The 19,581-nt window shown below is 36.2% G+C and overlaps 1 protein-coding gene across 1 annotated transcript; it reads right to left on the bottom strand.

Annotated features, from left to right (window-relative positions):
- Positions 1-15,285: 15,285 nt before the first annotated feature.
- LOC109010275 (glutamate receptor 2.3-like) lies at positions 15,286-18,983 on the bottom strand. Its single transcript, XM_018991051.1, has 5 exons — positions 18,710-18,983; positions 17,135-18,450; positions 16,665-16,977; positions 16,108-16,514; positions 15,286-16,015 (listed from the first exon to the last, which is right to left on the bottom strand). Exons 1-5 carry the CDS (start codon positions 18,981-18,983, stop codon positions 15,371-15,373), a joined length of 2,955 nt encoding a protein of 984 aa, XP_018846596.1. The 3' UTR covers positions 15,286-15,370.
- Between the last annotated feature and the right edge of the window lie 598 nt (positions 18,984-19,581).

Raw genomic sequence — 19,581 nt, 5'->3', positions numbered from 1 at the left:
TTTATTTCATCTTGTTTGTGTAGAACAGTATCCAACAGTTGAAACAATCATTTCCTTCATTAACATAATGAGAAGCAGTAAGATTCTGTAAATAATATTTTTAAAAAAAATTACAAATGAAGATAAATTAAATTAATTAATTAAAATTTGCAACTCATGGCAATAAATATTATTTTATTAGTAATAAATTAAAATATTTACAAAAGCATTCCTTCTAAAAATTGATTATGATTTAACGTAGAAAGCAAAATATTATATTGTGTAATTATTTATAAATTACATAAATATTACATCGTTATTTAATTAACCAAAAACATTACGTCTTTATCAATAAAAAAAAATAGTTTTTAACAAAAAAAAAAATTAAATATAAACTAAGTAAACATGCATTGCAAGTTACTTTCACCTAGTATATATATATATATATATATATATATATATATATATCTCAAGTATATATATATATATATATCTCAATATTTCAACTAGTACTTAGTCTTAATTGATGTCTTGTGTTTTTAATTTAATTTTCGTTACCGGAAAGGGTGAGGGAAGTGATCTTGGTCATTTCTCGTTAATACTTGGTCTTATATTCAGTCCCGATAATTCAGCATACTCGGACAAGCAACCTCTTCAAATAATAATTAATAATTACATGAGTCGGGTCATCTAAAAGATTGACTTTATCAAAATAAAATAAAATAAAATTGACTACTTCATGATGTACTGTACGTGTGACCTCAGAAATCAAAGACTTTCATATCAATGCATACCTATAGCTAGCTGAATTTGCTCCGAAATTACGCATGGCCTGGCGGTTGAGAGTTTAAATTAAAACCTTTAGGTTGGCACCGGTGAAGGTATATATATATATACACACACATATAAATGATCATTTCCCAGGTCAAGATATATACCTTAATTCGATCCCAAGCTAACTAGCCAGCTATGTCCACAAGATGATATTGATCATCAGGTTGATCAATCGATTGATCCAGTTTTTTAATCCAGTTTCGATAGGAGTAATTGGATCCGTTGGATGAGGGACATTTGTTTCCTTATTGCACGCTATCATATATATATATATATATATATATATATATATATATATATATATAACAATATATGTGTCCTACATCTGAAAGATTTTTAATAATTAATAATCGAAGCCGTACCTTACCTGATTTAAATAACAATTTGGTACTATATGTACATGCACCCATATATAGAAAATTAATATAACTATGATCTATTAATATATATATAGATATATACAATATTTACATTTATAATTATACGTAAATTAAGGTGGGTGAGAATTATTGTGAAGGTCTGGTAGTTTTGGAAGATGTACGAATATCAATTATAAGTGTAGACGGCTTTGGATCTAACTATGGAACAATACGAATGGGTGCACTAGATCCAGTCTCCCCATCACTCACACCTCTGCTTTGCACTGTGATCTCAGTAGGTATATCCAGGCTTACAAGTTCAGGTTCGTGAGAAACTACAAAAATGACATTACTTTTTTGCTTCCCCGAACTCGGATTCGTTAGAATTAAGTCCCTTCGTCCCCTTCTGACTAATGTGACTAACTCATCCTGCGGTGCCATGACTCTATATTATTCCTTACTTCAGTGATAGCAATTAAATCACTCGGTCTAGATGTCATATACACAATATATTTTCTTTGACAAAGAGCCAAGACCATTGCACCTTTTGTCACCTACCACGTACCACCCACAAAAATAATTGAACGACTGTGATTATCAAGCTGTCTTATAGAGATCAAGTTTTTCTTTAGCTCATAAATATATCTAACTTTGTGCAAAGTCCAAACAATCATGTTTGAGAGTATAATAAGCACATCTCTCATTCTCATTACATTCAATGTTTCACCATCAGCCATATACACCTTACCAAAATCATTTGCAAGATAGTTCTGCATGATTTCTTGATGTGAAGTGGTGTAAAATGAAGGCCCCAAATCCAAAACTCAATCATCAACCGGACTATGAATTGCAAGAAGCAAAGCATCCTATATTTCCTCAGTCACAGTGTTCGCATTAGCATCCTCAGTCTTCTTCAGATTCCTGCAGTCTCTTTTGAAGTGGCCCCCATCTTGCCATAGTTCCATCAAGTGATTTGCTGCCTAGACCTTGGCTTGCTCCTACCATTGATAGTGGACTTTGACCTGTCATGTCCCCTGCCTAGAGTGTCAATGTTCATGGCAAAACCCGAACCCGAGATCTCACTAGAATCTCTTATGTGCACCTCCTCAGCAAGAATCAGATCTCGGATATCGTCATATTTCAACTTTATCTTACCAACAAAAGTACTCACTGTCATTCTCATGGCCTCCCAACTATTCAGAAACGACACCAACTAGATGTGTAAATCAGTCCGGTCTGGTTCGGGGGGGTGATGGATTGAAAATTTTCGGTTCATCATTTTTTCCGGACCGAACATCCATAGAGACCGGACCAGACTAATAGCTATTGGTCTGGTCTAATCCGTTCGTTCTAGCCCAATTATTTTTTTCTTTTTTTTTTCCAAATAAATTAATAAAAAAACTATTTAAATTACTAAATTCCAATTAAATGAATTATTAATGCGGATTATGTAACAAACTCATTAAAAAATATTTTATATGATCAATGATAATAAATTAGATGAAAATTACATCATTAACTTATATAATTACTTTATAAAAATAATATATTAAATTATTGAAAATATATATAGGAGTTAGGTCCGGTCTGGTCTGGTCTGTTTTTTCGGTCCAGACCGAATTCCTTACACCCTTAATACCAATAGAATCAATTCTCGAATCTCATCATTAAACTCAATTTCGACTAGCTACAATTGCTTTGTGATAGTATTAAATTTATTCAGATGTTGGACAACTGACGTACATTCTACCATCTTCAAGTTGAATAGTTTTTTCATCAGATGCGAGCCCTTCTTGTTCGCTAGTGGCTTTTCATACATACTAAACAAAGCCGCCATAAGATCCATTTCGGTCTTTTCTTTGATAACATTGTCTGCAACTGATCTTGATAGGGTTAGCCGAATAACTCCCAGGACCTATCGATCTAATAGATTCCAATCAGTATCTTCCATGTTGTCCAGCTTCTTCCCCAATAGAGGAAGATAGAGTTTCTTTCCGTAAAGATAATTCTAGATCTTCATCCTCCAATACCCAAAGTTTGTGCCATCAAACTTCTCGATTTCAGATACCTTCGCTTCTTATCCTACCATCATTCTTTCTTAATTAGACCCAAACCTTAGCTCTTGATACTAATTGTTGCGAAAAATGATGATAGAAAAGTAAAGAAAAACAAGAATCAATCACATAAGATACAAAATTTACGTGGTTCGTCAATATACCTAAATTTATAGAGCTGCATAGGATTCTATTCTATTGAGTAATGTCAAAATACATTGTTGGGTGAAATCCAATGTTCAGAACGGCCATAATGTTCATAATATACATATATATATATATATATATAAAGTTATACGACGAAAACCCTACATTTTACAGTTATTGAGTTATTTGCTCAAGGGACTGTCGAGCGAGAATCGAGTGAACTTACTACCTAAGCTTTGCTCGAGCCAACTATTAAGTAAGCCTCGAGCAAACTTTATGTCTAGTCTTGGCTGGAGCCAACTGACGGACAAGTCTCGAGCGAACTTTCTGTCTGAACTTCGCTCGAGTCAACTAACAAATGAGTTTCAAGCAAACTTTCTTTCTGAAGTTTTCTCAAGTATTGTGTCGAGCGAAAGTCAAACAAACTTTTAGCTTGCCTTTGCTCAAGGCATGAAACCCAATAATTTGACTCATCTAGCTCCCACTCCTACTTGCACATGCAAGTACTACCTTGAAGCCCCTAAAGTATTTGTTTCTCTCTAACATACTAATTACAGGATCAATTTATAATAAAATACTCTAATTATCTCATGTGTCATTATCAAATAAGAATGCAAAATGTATACTAAATCGTTTTAACGATCTATTTTGAGTTTCTTTGTAACACCTCATATTTTAATGTATTTTTAATTGAAAGATTATTTATTATTAATTTAAAATTTTATTCTCTTATTTTAAAATTGGTTGGATTTTTAGTGGGTTTATTTTTATGATTTTAATTTTGTGAAAATTATTTTGAAGTGCTTTCTTATAATTAATTATTGTTATACATTTAAATTACTTTTCATATTTAATTAACTTATTGTTGGGTTTAATTATTTATTTTCATTTTAATCACTACGTTTGAATTATTTTATTTTACTTGTTATTTTGAAATCGTTTCCGTTGGATTATTTTTGTGACCCAAGATGTGGGGATTGAACTTCATTTCTTTCCCTCACTTTTTCTTTTCCTTTTTTTATTTTCTTCCTCTTTTTTATTTTCTCCTCATTTTTTTCTTTTTCCTCCCCTGCTTCTCGCTCGACGGCCCCTCCCTCTCTTCCCCATGCATTTTTCTCCTCCACCCAACCCTTCGCCGTGAGCCACCCGTGACCGTCACTGCCCAGCCCACTGCCTCCCCCACCGGCCGGCAACCACCACCCTCCGATCTCAGCCCCTAACTCGCCGCTGTTAGCCCCCACCCGCATCACCAAGCCTCGGCCTTCTCTTCGCTCGCGCGCCGCTGTCGCACCACCTCCGGCCACCATTTCTTCACCACTTCATCCTCGACCTCCTAGCAACCCAATGCACCCAACCCCAGCTCCGATCCGCCACCGGTGAAGCCCTATCAACTCCATTTCCGATTTGGGCATTTTTGCACTTCAACCACCCTCTAAGCCGCCACCCACGGCCAACTACCATCACCACTAGCTTCACCGACATCCTTGAGCCCTACCATAGCAATCTCGGGTCTTGGTTTGTCCCCGTTCAAAAATGAATTTTTGAGACCCACGGCCATAGTGCATTTGGCACTGTTTTGTTGCTGCATTGTCGCTTCTTGCAGCTCCGTGATCTTTCAAAAATTATATTATGGCATTGTAAGTATTTTCCCAAAGAACTTTTGAGATTTAAATGTATTCCATGCTAACTCATATTTACTGTGAATTGGTTGGTTGTGCCGAACTGAGTCCGAGGAGTAAGAGGGTCGGTTGGATTGGATGATAGAGTTGTTTGTGTGATTGGTTTATGCTACAAGATTTGTTGGCTGTTTCGGGTTTAAATATTTGTGTTTTGTGTTTGACGTGAGTTATGATGGATATTGGTGATTTTAGGAAGTGATGATATATTTTGAAATTATGAAAGTTTTAAGTTTTGAGGAATTAAAATAGGTTATTTAAGAAGTTTAGGCTTAAATATCAAAATCCGTGATTGATTGGAAACTTACGGAAATTATGTGATTATTTTTATAGGTGACGATTTATAGTCGACTCGACATTTTTGAGGAAAATTCTGAAAAGCTAAGTTGTCCAGGTAAGCGGGGTCCCTATGCTAGATTTGCATAAAAATAAAATGGACTGAGGTTGATTTTTGAAAATATGCATGTTTTGTTATGAAAAGATATTTCAACTACCTCAGTTATTTGTTCTGCATTACTAATGAGATTTTGTTTAAAAATAAAGTATTTTCTGGCATGATTGTTGTAGAAATGAGCTATTTTGCATTTTGTTTCTGAACTGTGCAAACTAGAGCAAATATGAAAGTTTGTGCATAAAATTATGTTTTGTGATTTCTGAAAACTCCGTTCTATTCTGAAAATGTTTTGTATTCTGATATGATGTGATTTCTGAAAATTCTGTTATGTTCTGAAAATGTTCTGTACTCTGATATGATGAAATTTCTAAAAGCTTTTGGCATGACATTCTGAATCAGGATGTGGTTTGTGGATGGTGACCTATTTGACCTACCACGGGTGCTAATAGTAGCTTTTGTTTGGGTTGGTATCAACTGTTCTGTTTTTAGTGTACTCACTTTGGAAACAAAGTGGTTTTCTGGTGGTCTTTCCTGTGTGCACGCTCAGGGCTCTGAGAATAAATAAGGTGAAAATTCACATTTTGTTTCTGCTCGGTTAGCTACCGGGATTTGCACAACCCTACCACGGGGGTTAAACATGGCTTCTGATGTGATATGATGCTCTGGTACGATGGTGGTCAGTTATGCTATGCCAAAAGAATTTGAATAAGAATATTTTTGAACTTTCGTTTTGATATTTTTGATAACATGTTCTGACTCCGCATTCTGAAAATAAAGTATTTTGTTCTACATTCTGAAATCTGTAAATGCTCATGTTTGCATAGTAGTATATGTTCTCTGCTTACTGAGTTGTTGATTACTCACCCCCTCTTATCTCCAATATTTTCAGATAATTTTTGGATATTTCAGCTGAGGATCAAGACTATAAAGAATTGGATGAGATGACTTAAGAATAGTGGATTAGGAATGGAAAGTTTTCGATGAGTATTGGTGATTTTTGATAATTATATTGTTGAAATGTGAGTTTAAGTGACATGTAAAGAAGTTGGAAATTTTTGGGGTTACTATATTGAGGAGTTTATATATGAGTATGTGTGGTTAATTAAATTTAAAATGTTTACGTTTGATTTGAAACTTTTGGAAGAGTATTAGCAATGTTGGAGTTGATTATCAGGTAATATGAGTTAACTCTTCGGACCCTCAGGGACGGGGCGTTACATTCTTAGTCCCTCTTGAATTGGGTACCCATGCATTTAGCTCAAGTGAGTATTAAAAAACACATAAACTAAAAGAGAGGAAGAATTGAAGAAATTATTAGGTAAAGGACTTTGATTCTATTATTCAACACGATGACAATAGTGTTTTTACACAATGTAATATTTATAGGCTACAATGGATCCTTCTCACTCACAGTCTTCCCAAATCTATACAATTGATCATGACTACTAAGCAACTCCAACATGGAGAATAAAGCCCATGTAGTTTCATGTGATTCCTGTTAGACTAAAAATAATTCTATAATACCGAATAACACTTTAGAAACAAGAATTGATAGGTTTTAATGCCAAAAATATACCTTTAGCCATTGATGTTATTCACTGTTTTTGTTGCGTTTCTCACTGTATTTGGCACTTCCAAACTCTTTTCCACTCTATTTAGATGGTGTAATACTAAAGGGAATTGAGTGAGTGAGTTCAGGGACCAAACACTGTATTTATAGCCGAAGCCTCTATCAAGCTTCGGTGTTACGTGTCCCACGTGATCCTATTTTCATGGGATCAATTATGAACGTGATGGAAGAGTGGTGGACCACTTCAAGGACTCTTAAGCAATAGACTCATTCTCACGAACGTCTCCATGAGAAACGGTCAATATTCTTCCACTTGGTCCACACTCCTAATCTAAGATTTCATCTTAAACCCATCGATAATCTTCATTTAAGTAGTAAATACATGAATCATGGCGATAGGTCCTCTAATGATGAGTATTACCTTCCATGTATTACTATATATTTATTCTTTAAACATTATAATTTATGTGGGAACAATTTCTTAATGAATAAACCCTATGTTTATTCTTGGTCCAACACAGATGACTTTTTCTCAAAATTTAAATTAAGGTGCACATCAATATGAGAAAAAATATTAAAATATTTAAGAATTTCATTAAAATAACATTGTTCATACAATGAAAAATTACATAATGGAACCAAGTCCTATGTTCACTACATAATCCTTGAATTTCAACGAGGGCATGCCCTTAGTCAAAGGATCAGCAATCATTAGTTCAGTGTTTACGTGCTCAATGAGCACTTTATTTTCTTTAACACGTTCCCTTGTGGCTAAATATTTAATGTCGATGTGTTTACTCCGGCTCCCACTTTTGTTGTTTTTAGTCATAAAAATAGCAGTTGAATTGTCGCAATACATTCTCAATGGCCTAGAGATCGAATCCATAATTCTAAGCTCAGAAATGAAACTCTTAAGCCATACACCATGTGAAGTAGCCTCAAAATAAGAGACGAACTCGGATTCTATAGTGGAAGTGGCAGTCAAAGTCTGTTTGGCACTCCTCCATGATATAGCTCCACCGGCCATCAAAAATATGTATCCTGATGTTGATTTGCGTGAATCAATACAGCCAGCAAAATCAAAATCTGAATAGCCAATTACTTCCAGATTGTCCATTCGTCTATACATAAGCATGTATTCTTTGGTTCCTTGAAGGTACCTCATTACTTTCTTTGCAGCTCTCCAGTGGTCTAAACCTGGATCACCCTGATATCGTCCCAACATTCTCACAGCAAATGCAATGTCAGGTTTTGTACAGACCTGAGAATACATTAGGCTTCCGATAGTAGAAGTATATGGAATGTTATTCATTTGTTCCATTTCAAGGCCGTTCCTTGGGCATTGCTTCAAATTGAACCTATCACCCTTCACAATGAGAGCTACACTTGGTGAACAATCCTTCATCCGAAATCTCTCTAAAACTTTATTAATATAGGTTTTTTGAGACAGACCCAAGATACCTCGAAATCTGTCTCTAGGATCTTAATGCCAATGACATAAGATGTTTCACACATATCCTTCATATCAAAATTTTTAGAGATGAATTGTTTCACCTCATGCAACAATCCCTTATCATTGGTTGCTAGCAAAATGTCATCCACATATAAAACAAGAAAATAGATTTTACTCCCACTAACCTTCTGGTATATACATTGATCTATAACGTTTTCTACAAAATCGAATGAAGAAATTACATTATGGAATTTCAAATACCATTGGCGTGATACTTGTTTTAAACCGTATATGGATTTTTTGAACTTGTAAACCAATTGCTCACCATCACTAGAGGGGAATCCTTCAGCCTGTTTCATGTAAACCTCCTTCTCTAGATCTCCATTGAGAAATGTTGTTTCACATCCATTTGTTGCAACTTTAAGTCAAAATGGGCTACTAATGCCAAAATAACAAGCAAGGAATGTTTCTTAGATACGGGAGAGAAAGTCTCCGTGTAATCGATTCCTTCTTTCTGAGTGAACCCCTTAGCAACGAGTCTTGCCTTATATCTCTCAATGTTGCCCAATGAGTCTCTTTTAGTTTTAAAGACCCATTTACATCCAATGGCTTTTACACCATTAGGCAACTCAACAAGATCCCAGATTTTGTTACTCTTCATAGAATTCATCTCTTCATTCATGGCATTATACCATAATTCTGATTATTTGCAACTCATGGCTTGTGAAAAGAACTCAGGATCATTTCCGGCTTCAATGTTATAGTCAGATTCTTGCAGATACACAACATAATCACTAGGAATTGCTGATCTCCTTGCTCTAACAGATTTTCTTAATGTTGCACCATCATCTTCTTGATAAGTATGTGGTTCAACTTGTTGTTCAAAAGTTGTTGGCAACTCTTGAACTACCTGATCTACTGGAATGTCATCAGCAGCTTGTGGAACGTCAATGATTGGTTGTTCAACACCAGTTTGTACTTGAGGGGGTGTTATAAACAATAACCAATCTATCACTTGAGTTGGAAGATTGAGATTCTGAATGATCATTCTCAGAAATTATGTTCCTAGTTTGATCACTCCCACTGATAAAGTCATTTTCAAGAAACTTTGCATTTCTTGATTCCACAATCCTAGTACTGTGAGATGGACAATAAAATCTATAACCCTTAGACCTTTAAGCATATCCAATGAAATACCCACTAATGGTCTTTGGGTCTAGTTTCTTCTCTTGTGGATTATAAATTCTCACCTCAAACGGGCATTCCCAAACGCGCATATGTCGCAAACTCGGTTTCCAACCTTTCCATAACTCAAATGGCGTTTTAGGAACAGCCTTGGTTGAAACTCGGTTTAATATATACACTGATTTCTTAAGTGTTTCAACCCACAATGATTTAGGAAGATTGGAACTGCTAAGCATACTCCGCACCATGTCCCATAATGTTCGGTTTCTTCTTTCTGCTACACCATTCTGGTCCCATGAATCAGGCATGGTGTATTGGGCAATAATCTCATGCTCTTGAATAAACTTTGCAAATGGCCCAGGTGCTTGTCCATTCTCTGTGTATCTACCATAATATTCTTCACCTCTATCTGATCTCACGATCTTAATTTGTTTACCGTATTTTTTCTCTACTTCAGTCTTAAATATTTTAAAGGCATATAATGTTTCATTCTTGTTATGAAGCATATAGAGATACATATATCGTGAGTAATCATCTATAAAAGAGATGAAGTATTTCTGACCATGTGAGTTCATGTCTGAACTACATATATCAGTATGTAATAATCTAATATGTCTGAACTCTTATTGGCACCTTTCTTTGACTTGTTGGTCTGCTTTCCTTTTATGCAGTCCACATAAGTCTCAAAATCAGTAAAATCCAGAGTATTAAGTACCCCTTCATTTACTAATCTTTTAATTCTATCTATGGAGACATGACCTAATCTCCGATGCCATAATTTAGAGAAATCCTCATTAATAACACATATCTCAGTGCCAGTGTGAACATGCATTGAATCATAAGTGGTATTGTTTTGTAAATTAATACAATAAAGACCATCAGACAAAGTACCATTCCCAACACAATCAGATTTATAAAATAAACTGAATGATGAATTTAAAAAATTAAAGGAATATTCAAAAGGTACTAGTCTTGAAACTGAAATCAAGTTTCTAGAGAAACTTGGAACATAAAAGGTCTTTTCTAACTTTAAAATAAAACTACTAAATAAAATTAAATAGCAAGTTCCTACAGCTTCCACATGTGAGCCCATCTTGTTTCCTGATAAGATGCTTCGCTCACTTCCCACTAGCTTCCTTAGGTTTTGCAAACCCTGCAAGAAATTTGAAATGTGGATTGTTGATCCAGAATCAATCCACCATGTGTTAATATTGACATTAACCATATTAGATTCATAACAAACAAGTCAAGTTGGATTACTTTTGTCTGCAAGCCATTTTTGGAATTTGGCGCATTCCTTCTTCATGTGTCCATTCTTTTTACAGAAGAAACACCTGGAATCTTTCTTAATACCACATTGGGGAGGTATTTTGCCTTTTCCTTTCAGTTTGGCTTGAGATTTGCCCTTTCCATGCGTTGCCAGTATTGCACTTTCACCCTGTTCCATCATCAGTCTCCCTTCCTCTTGAACACACATGGTCATGAGTTCATTAATTGACCATTTATCTTTATGTGTGTTGTATGAGATTTTGAAGAGTCCATATTGATGCGGGAGGGTTTTCAAGATGTAGTGCACCAGGAAGGACTCCGACATTTTAACCTCGAGTTTCTTCAATTGAGTCACATTGTCCATCATTTGCATGATGTGCTTACGCACACCTTTCACACTGGTGAGCCTTAGGGATGAGAACTTCATGATTAGGGTGCTTGCTAGTGCCTTGTCTGAAGTGACAAATTATTCATCAATGGCCTTTAGCAAATCTCAGACCTTTTCATGCTGATCGACAGAACCACGAATACCCGCAGAAATTGTAGTCTTAATGAACATCATGCTGAGGCGATTAGATCGCTCCCATCGCTCATAAAGTGCGATGCCCGCTGCATTGCTAGTAGCAGTGAGTGCTGGTGGTTCGTCTTTCCTAGTAACATAATCTATGTCCATCCACCCTAAATGAAGAAGAATTCTCTCATTCCAGACTTTATAATTATCTCCCTTAAGTTCAGGGATATCATAACGAATATCAGAGAAATTTGTAGGTTGTGTAACTGCATATAGATTACATGCTTACATTAAAATTGAGACCTAAATAAATATTCATGTTTTACCAATGTAAATCATGCTTAAAAATTGAATCTAATGATATAAAATTGAACGTGGGCTAAATTTTTAATTCAAGTAGATCCAATTAATCTTTATGATAGAATTTTATCAAATTATTTACTTAATTCATAATTCTAAAGGGTATATTATGATTTGATTTATATTCTATCTTAAACTTTTATGATAAAACTATCAAATTATTTACTTAATTCATAATTCATGTGAGTAATTTATGAATAACTTGATATTTTATCCTAATTAATAATAAAAATATAATAAAAATTCCTGTGGGATAAAATTTATTATATTAAGTATAATTAATTACAATTAATGCCTAATATTCTTTATGGGATCCTAATCAATCATAATAATTTTAAACACCAAGGCAGAGGTTTATATTGCTCTAATACTAACTGTTAGACTAAAAATAATTCTATAATGTTGAATAACACTTTAGAAACAAGAATTGATAGGTTTTAATGCCAAGAATAATATCTCCAACCAATGATGTTTTTCACTATTTTGTTGCGTTTCTCACTGTGTTTGGCGCTTTCAAACTCTTCTCCACTCTATTTAGATGGTGTAATACTGAAGGGAATTGAGTGAGTGAGTCTGGGGGCCAAACACTGTATTTATAGCCGAAACCTCCATCAAGCTTCGGTGTTACGTGTCCCATGTGATCCTATTTTCATGGGATCAGTTATGAACGTGATGGAATAGTGGTGGACCACTTCAAGGACTCTTAAGCAATAGACTCATTCTCACAAACGTCTCCGTGAGAAACTGTAAGACCCAGCATTACTGGACCCATGCACGGGGTTCACATGTTCAGAAATAGTTTCACGGGTTCACGCCATGCCGCGCATCGCACGGTTCGTTTCCATTTTCGTGCATGTTTTTCTTCCCTTTTATTTAGGTTTGATCTACTTTCTATTTTGGTCTATATATATATATGAAGCAACTACAACCCTAGTTCGTGTGCCGCAGCCCTCATTTCACGCCTCAACACACTTGAACCGTGGCCATTGCATCAGTTCCCTACCCTCAAGGCATCAAACCGCAAGCCTCGTTCAGCTGTCCAACCACCCGCACAGCCTGGCCAGTGCAGTATTCTTCGCCGAACACAGTCCACGCACACGGATCTAGCCACGCGGAAGCTCAGCCCGTAGCCGCCGCCCGACGCTTTCGTAGCCTCCATTTCAAGCCCCGAAAATCCCCTGTTTTAGTTGTCTAAAACAGAGCATCCTACAGCCGCTGCAATCACCCCCACCGAGAGCTTCACCGTGCTGTGCCTCCACAGAAACCACCGGCGAGGTCATTCCTCCACCCAGGTCCGCCTCACGCTGCCTCATCCCACGGTGAGCTCGCACCACTCACAGTGGTGATCCTTGCCTTCCGTTCTCTCCCTCGTTCCCTCACCGTGTCTCTCTCTCTCTCATTTCCTTCTCTTGCTTCGCAGCTAGGAGCCACTCTCGTCCGCCGTAGCCAGCCCCAACTCCACGCCGCCGTGTTTATCCCTACCCTCCGTAAGTGCTTCCGCCGCACCGTGTGAAGTGAGTTTTCTTTTTCTCGTGTACTTACATATATATATATATATGCATGAATGTATACGTAAATTTATTTGTTTTCTTCTGGTGTAAATATATATATATTTATATATGTACATATATATATATACGGATTTTCTGGTGTAAATATATGTAGGTATATATATATACGGATGTATATGTAAAATCATATTAAATTAATAGTAGAAAATAATATCGTTTTGTTTTATTTTATTTTATTTTATTTTCTGTTCTCTTATAGTGCGCCTCCAAAGTAGTGTTGGGGTGTTAGCTTAATTAAGTTAGGTTATGTAATTCGGATTTGAAATCATAAGTATGATACGTGGATTGTAAAGTGTGTTTTATTTAGGCGTAGATGCATGAATTTATTATAGTTATGTTACTTTGTATTCTCTTTCTTAAATAAGTTAGAATTAAATGTTTAGTCGAAGTCGGATATTGATGAGTTTCGAAAGTGATGCTGGTATGTTGAGAATAATGAGAATTTTGAGTTTGAGGAATTAAAAATGGACTATTTTAGAAGCGGTAGGCTTGAATATCAAAATACGAGATTAATTGGAGACTTATGGAAATTTACGTGATTATCTTGTAGGTGACGAATAAATTTTCTTAGTTCGGCATTTCTGAGGAAATTTTTCGAAAAGCTAAGAAGTCCAGGTAAGCGGGGTTCCTATGCTAGGTTTTATACGAACTATCGAGACTGAGGTTGACTTCTTGAAAACTTTACATATTTTGTGATGAAATGAAAACTTGAGAAAAATTCAACCTCGGTCGTTTATTTGCATCACTCATGAAATCTGAACGAAAAAGAGAAAATATTTTCTGACATGCATTGTGTAGACATGAGCAATATTTGACATGTTTCTGAAATATACAGAAGAGCGAATATGATATCAATGAAATTTTTATGCATGTGATATGAAATGATATGGATCTGTTTTTGATCAAATAGAAATGATATGAATATGTTTCGCACGTGTTTTGATATGATATGGATATGATAAAACTTTGGCATACTTATCTGTTCTGAATATGGTTCTGATATGATGATACTGTTCACGTGATATGGTTGGTACCACCATGATATGATATGAGTGCACCCACTTTGGAAACAAAGTGGTCTTTTTACGTGTTCTTTCCTGTGTGCACACTCGGGGCTCCGAGATTGAAAAAGGGGAAGTTCACCACATGATACTGCCTGGTTTGGCCACCGGGGATAGCACAACCCTACCACGGGGGTTAAACATGGTATATGATATGATATGACAAGATGAATATGTTCAGTTATGTTATGCCAAAGCGTTTTTGAATATGAAATAGATCCTCAAATATGAATTGTTGACTTGAGTATGAAATGTTTGAAAAGTCGCTCTGATTTTCTGATAACACGTTTTCTGAGATCTGCATATAAAAATAAAATGTTTTGTTTCGGCATATTGAACTTTCTGAAAAGGCTCATGTTTACATGCTAGTATATGTTCTCTGCTTACTGAGTTGTTGATAACTCACCCCCCTTATCTTCATATATTTTCAGATGATATTGATTTCCCAGCTGGGGGTCGGGAATAGAATTGAAGCTGGCTAGATATGGATGGAAGGATTGGGTACTCTAGAGTACCATTGTTAGTAGATGGATTTAACTTGAGCATTTGAAGTACTTTACGTTGTTTGGACCTAGTGATACCTAAAGGTGTATTGTTATATTTTTGAGGTTATTGGGAGATTGTGGACCCCTTTTGGTTTATGTTTTGTAATGATAACTTATGGAGTTTTGTTATGGCTATTTGGAAAAATATGAATTGTGTGCTAAACATGAAGTCCTTGGAGTTTTAAGTGCTGGGAGAGACAGGTTTGTTAGTGACATGAGTTAACTCTCCGGACCCTCGGGTACGGGGCGTTACAGAAACGGTCAATAATTCCTTACTAGATGCCAAATCAACTATATATATGCCTTTATTTCTCCACCACTATGATATAGACAAAGAATACGAACCCTATACAAAAGTGGTATAATGGTTAACTATGATAAGACTAGGAAATGCATATATTTTCAACTGTTTTTAAGATCTATTTCTATGGGTTTTTGTCTCTCTTGATTTGGGTACCCAACTAGCTCAATAGATGTTGCTAATTGAGATAATTGACAATTCATTGTACTAGGATCACCATATTCTCTAGAAGGTGTTTCTGGACTTTCCAGGAAAATAGCTGGGTGGTTGTCTGTCTGTGCTGAATAGCTTGATGTACATGCAAAGCATTTAATGTTTGTTGAGGCTTCACTTGCACCTGCACAATGCGCACTATCAATGCTCCTTTGGTCTTGCAGTGCTTTCCTTCTAAACGTATGCGAGCTTAAGTCTTTTCCATCGAAAATCATCAAAATATGACATAATCTACTCCATATAGAGCCTTGATCTGGATCAAAAGGTATGAAGATGTGTTGCCTCTCCTTGTAAAGGAACATAGATATGGAGAAGATGAGAACTGATAAGGAAGCAACACCAGCAATGAGAAATAGGCCCCAAAAGCTAGCGAGGCTGAGACTGTCAGAAGAAACTTGGGTGTTGGAGGAGTCTGGACAATTGGTTTGTTTATGTAGCCATGCACTTTCAATCTTTTTCATTTTCTCTCCTTCGGTCACCTTTAAAATCGCCCTTGAAATATCGGCTACAAGAGGGGAACCTATTGGGAATACCTGCAAGTCATGACAAAACAAACGAAATCTGCTTGGGAAACTATAGGCTAACAAAAACAAACTGCATGCAAATGATAAATGAGAAAGCTTACAAAGCCAAATCCGTCAGTTTTGTATATTGATGCAGCCATGGTGTATTTGGAGCAATATTGTCTTAGAAATAGCTTCATGTAAGGGGTTTCATCAAAGGCAGCAGCTATACCACCATTTGCACTTCCTTTAGACAAAAGCTCATCACATCCTTCATTGGACTCATATTCCTTGAGTTGAGATTCCTTAAACTTCATTTCTTGTAAGATTCCAGAAACAAAAGAACCTCTATGATAGCCAACCTTCTCCCCATTCTTAATAAGCTTGTTAACATCAGTAACTGTTGGTTGCAGCTGTTGCACTGTTAAGAGGGACGCCAAACTTGCAGTATAGCTTTGAGTAAGTATGAGCACCACAAAAACCCATATGATCACCACAAACCTAGCACAATTGCTTATCACTATCTCCCCTGTAAATAAATTTGAAAGGGTTTTAGAATAGAACTTGATTGCATCATTAATACTAATTAGTTAATAAGGCACTTGAGATGCAATTCATACAAGTATATTTTTCATGGCAATCAAAAGGGATGCGAGAAAATTGGGAAGTGGGAACTTACGCTGTGCGAAAACCATGGTGGAGAAGGCATACCATAAGCTTGTCCCGATCTGATGTGAAGGAGGCCCACGGAAATCGTCGCTTACTCGGTGTTCAAGAAGCCACACCACGAAGCCAATGAAAACAAAGAAACAAAAGCTCGTAATCCAAAGGTCCCAGCTCAAAGGCTTCAAGAATATCCATGCATTTCTCCTTCTGCTGTCTCGGAGTGGTACTATCATTGATACTCCAGATTCTGTGTAGGGCAATGTAAAATCCACATACTTGGATCTGTTTGCTATGATTGTTGTATCTCCAACCACAGCATCGAACTTCTGCATGCACGCGTCAAGAAAAATCTCTTTAATTACTTTCTTTATTTCTATTAACAGAACAAGTGCCTTCGTTTAGATAGCAAGTGAAATCTATAGGGAAAATGATCAAGAAAGCTAAGAGATAGAGTCTAATAAGATGAAGATTAATAATACTGACCCCGAGAAATACTTGATAGACCAAATCATTGTAAGTACCAGCAATTCGACCATCAGGCTTTGCAAAAGGAATAAACTCATAGCGAACAGTATATGGCAATGATTCCATTACAGCGTTGAAGATATCTATACAATACCCAGTGACATGCGTTGTGTTAGTGCTAAGATCATGTGCAAAATTAACATATTCAGTGGAACTCACTGGAACTCCTATTCTCATCTTCTTTCCATTTGTTGGAATTTCCCAACCTTTTGGGACAGAGGTTTGATCACCTGGCCATATAATGGGTCCTAGATCATTCATCGAAGTGGAATATTCGCCTGTACTGTTCATTGAATTCAACTTCCTTCTAAGTCCATTCTCTGGAGTCCAGAATGCAATTACTCTTTCTCCATTATCATTCACATTGATTATCTGAAAAGTTGATGATCTCAGTTGCCCATTAGGAAGGCTGAACTCCCCAGCTATGCCTCTAAATCTGGCTTCCAACAGCACTTCACGAAGTTTTGGACCATTTTGGGAAATTAAGTTGCTTGAAGCATTCATCTGTTGATCAGAACCAAGATTTTCACCCCCAACCTTCTCAACTGCTGTGGCTAGTGCTGAAGCAGCATCATAAGCCCATAGGCCAAAGACATTTAAGTCAACATTGGTAATATTGGGATTTTCTTGTTGGAATGTCCTTTTCCATCGAACTGCAAAATTTTCAATCTCTTTTGTCTTGGGAATGTAAGTCTTTACACCCAATACTCCTTGCATTGAGTCATGTACTGAAGGTTCTATCGAGCTTAAGGAATTGGCTATCCCACTGGTAACGATCCAAACATAACCTTCACTCATCATTCCAATCTCTTTCGCTTTGGTGAAAAGCCGAGAACTGAGATTCTGTGACAAATGCACAATGAAGACTCTAGTTTGCATTGTCATTAACTTGTAAAGTTCTTCACTAATTTCGTCATCTGTGGCCAATGGAGCAATGACACTCCGATAGGGAACACGAGCATCAACATCTTGCAAGGCATCAATCAAGAAGGGTATGATACCTTCCCCATACTCATTGTCTATGTAGATGGGCACGGCTTGTTTCCATCCGAAGGCTTTAACAACTGCACTTATTGCTTTCACTTGAGCTGAGTCATTTTGAGCGGCTCGAAAAAAGTACTCACTCCTAAGTGAAGTAAGAGAAGGGCTTGTTGCTGAGAATGATATAATGGGCACCTGAGCTTTCTGTCCAAGACTGATGACAAAGTTGGCTTGCATCGAGTTTTGTGGCCCTATGATGGCTTGCACTTCTGTATTTTTAATCAGGTTTTGGGCTGTGTTCCAAAACGAAAGATCAAAATATGGCAATATCACATTCAAAATCAGTTGATCTCGTTAGTCCATGGCTACAACCAAAGGGTTACAACAGAAAATATGAAATGGAGAGAGCGAACGCATATAACAACATGAAATTGCTCTATATCATGATCTATTACTTTATTGCCTTTAATAATATGATTCTAAAATCAGTGCAGAAAGGAATGGAACCCTAGAGTGTGTGTGTGTGTGAGAGTGAGAGAGAGAGAGAGAGACCTGCAACAGCTGCTTCAACAACATCCCTTTTGGAGTCTCTGACATGAAGAACCAGCCTGGTTTTATAGAGACTATTAGAGGCATAGAAGTCGGAAAGAGCCATCTGGATGCAACTGAACCCCATTTTCCCATACCACGAATCCATGTCCAGAATCACACCCACATTAACTGGAGTTAATGTCGTGTTGATCTGTGCCTTGGCCAACATAATCGTATCAGAAATAACATTAATGAAGAAGAAAAGAGAAAAAGCAAGTCTGGTAGGCACCCCCATGTTTAGGTTTGAACATGCAGTGCCAAGAAGGAAGTTTTAATATATATATATATATATATATATATATATATATATATAAGATTCAAGCTGTCAAGCTGTCAGAATAAGAATCTTGCTAATTATTATATGATATGAATGGGATGATAAGATGAAAGCAGCCAACTAATAACTTGTTAATTTTCAACTCTAAAAGGATCACGAATGCTTAATTAATTGTAATGATATTTAATTTAATGTGCCTGCCAAAAACAAAAATATACATATATTAGTTGTCAAAACTTGCAATGCCAGCAACAATTAACAAGTCACATGTTGTTGTAGTGACACTAAAAATGAATATTTTATTTTTAAAAAAAATATTTATGATAATTAAAAAAATTTAAAAAGTGAAATATACTATTCGGGATACTTCTTCGGACCACTTTTTCGGTGGTTGTAGTGCCACTCATTGACAAGTCACATGTTGTTGGGAGTATTTGTGACAGATTATTTGCAACGCGAACGACTATTTAAGGCTATTTATTATCATTTTTGTAGAAAATAACTAGTCACAATTAAACAAATTTTTTATAGTGAGTATTTATTATCCTTTTGACGC

This window comes from Juglans regia, chromosome 6 (assembly GCF_001411555.2).
Source record: "Juglans regia cultivar Chandler chromosome 6, Walnut 2.0, whole genome shotgun sequence".
Taxonomy (NCBI): domain Eukaryota; kingdom Viridiplantae; phylum Streptophyta; class Magnoliopsida; order Fagales; family Juglandaceae; genus Juglans; species Juglans regia.
Note: the sequence above shows the minus strand (reverse complement) of the source record. Positions and strands in the feature narration are given on the sequence as shown.